Source organism: Buceros rhinoceros, unplaced genomic scaffold (assembly GCF_000710305.1).
Source record: "Buceros rhinoceros silvestris isolate BGI_N320 unplaced genomic scaffold, ASM71030v1 scaffold16602, whole genome shotgun sequence".
Classification (NCBI taxonomy): domain Eukaryota; kingdom Metazoa; phylum Chordata; class Aves; order Bucerotiformes; family Bucerotidae; genus Buceros; species Buceros rhinoceros.
Genome location: NW_010400879.1, coordinates 4,920 through 6,009, shown reverse-complemented (window position 1 = coordinate 6,009; position 1,090 = coordinate 4,920). Strand labels below are relative to the sequence as shown.

At 44.3% G+C, this 1,090-nt stretch overlaps 1 protein-coding gene across 1 annotated transcript in view; it reads left to right on the top strand.

The window, feature by feature from the left end:
- The window catches only part of CUBN (cubilin (intrinsic factor-cobalamin receptor)), a gene marked incomplete at both ends in the record, with an annotated part of 99,156 nt that overhangs the window by 93,373 nt on the left and 4,693 nt on the right, over positions 1-1,090 (top strand). The window contains 2 exons of the mRNA XM_010132079.1: positions 489-679; positions 954-1,088. Of these exons, the coding sequence (XP_010130381.1) occupies positions 489-679; positions 954-1,088 (326 nt within the window). The remainder of the gene's footprint in view (positions 1-488; positions 680-953; positions 1,089-1,090) is intronic.

Genomic DNA, 1,090 nt, shown 5'->3' with positions numbered 1-1,090 from the left:
GTCAGCAATTTCCAGTGGCACTCCTCCCACATGCACCCAGGGATGATAACAGATTCCACAATAGGCTGAGGCACCGAGGAAGCTGTTAGGATAACAATGGACAGCCAAGGAAAGTTTTTCTGACTGGCAGCATGAGTAGGTGAGAGAGGTTTGGTCCGTGGCTAGAAGCAAAGTACTCAGACAGCGCAACACTGTGCTCGTGCCATGGGGTGTCCTTGGCATAGCTGCTGCTTACTCTCTATTAAGTCTGAGAACTGAATTTCACTGTCAAGATGTTTGGTGTGTGTTATCTTGCAATCCACTAGCTTGTATCTGCAAAATCACTCATTGTGTGCATTGCTCTATACCCCTCAACTCTTCATCGCCTTGCTTCAACATTTGCTTTTACCTGTTACATCTTCCTTTTAGGAGAAGGCATTTTTCTATAAACGAATATGCAAATACTTGATGCTAACATTTTTTTCTTTGCTTCGACTTCCTTTTCTTAGGTTGTGGAGGCTACTTGCGCACGGGCAGGGGTGTGATAACATCCCCCAACTACCCTCAAGACTATGCTCCTAATCTGAATTGTTCCTGGCATGTGGTGGTAACCTCTGGATTTATCATTGCTGTCCACTTTGAACAGCCTTTCCAGGTTAAGAGTGAAGATACTTCCTGCAACCTTGGGGATTACATAGAGGTGAGGTTATTGGCTAGGTCACCAAATCCTCAAAGCTATTAAAACTACTGGATCTTCTAGATTTCAGCGTCAGTAAAGCAGCCCAGGTTGTTAGGGGGTGGAAATACCAAAGAGAAATACCACAGAGATTATTTCTCCCTCTCTCATTTATTGTTGTGCTCTAATTAATCACTAGGTTAATGTTTTCCCCCATGGCTGGAAGCATTATGATGGTATATGCTTAAAGTTTACATTCCAGGGCTGTTTGCTTGAGTGACAGCAATTTCTCTTCTAGCTGAAGAATGGATTAGATAAGGCTGCCCCACCTTTGGCATCTGGAGGAGGAAATGGACGGTTTTGTGGAAGCAGCCCCATCTCTACCATGTACACCACAGACAATCAGCTGTTTGTCCACTTCATTTCTGACAGCAG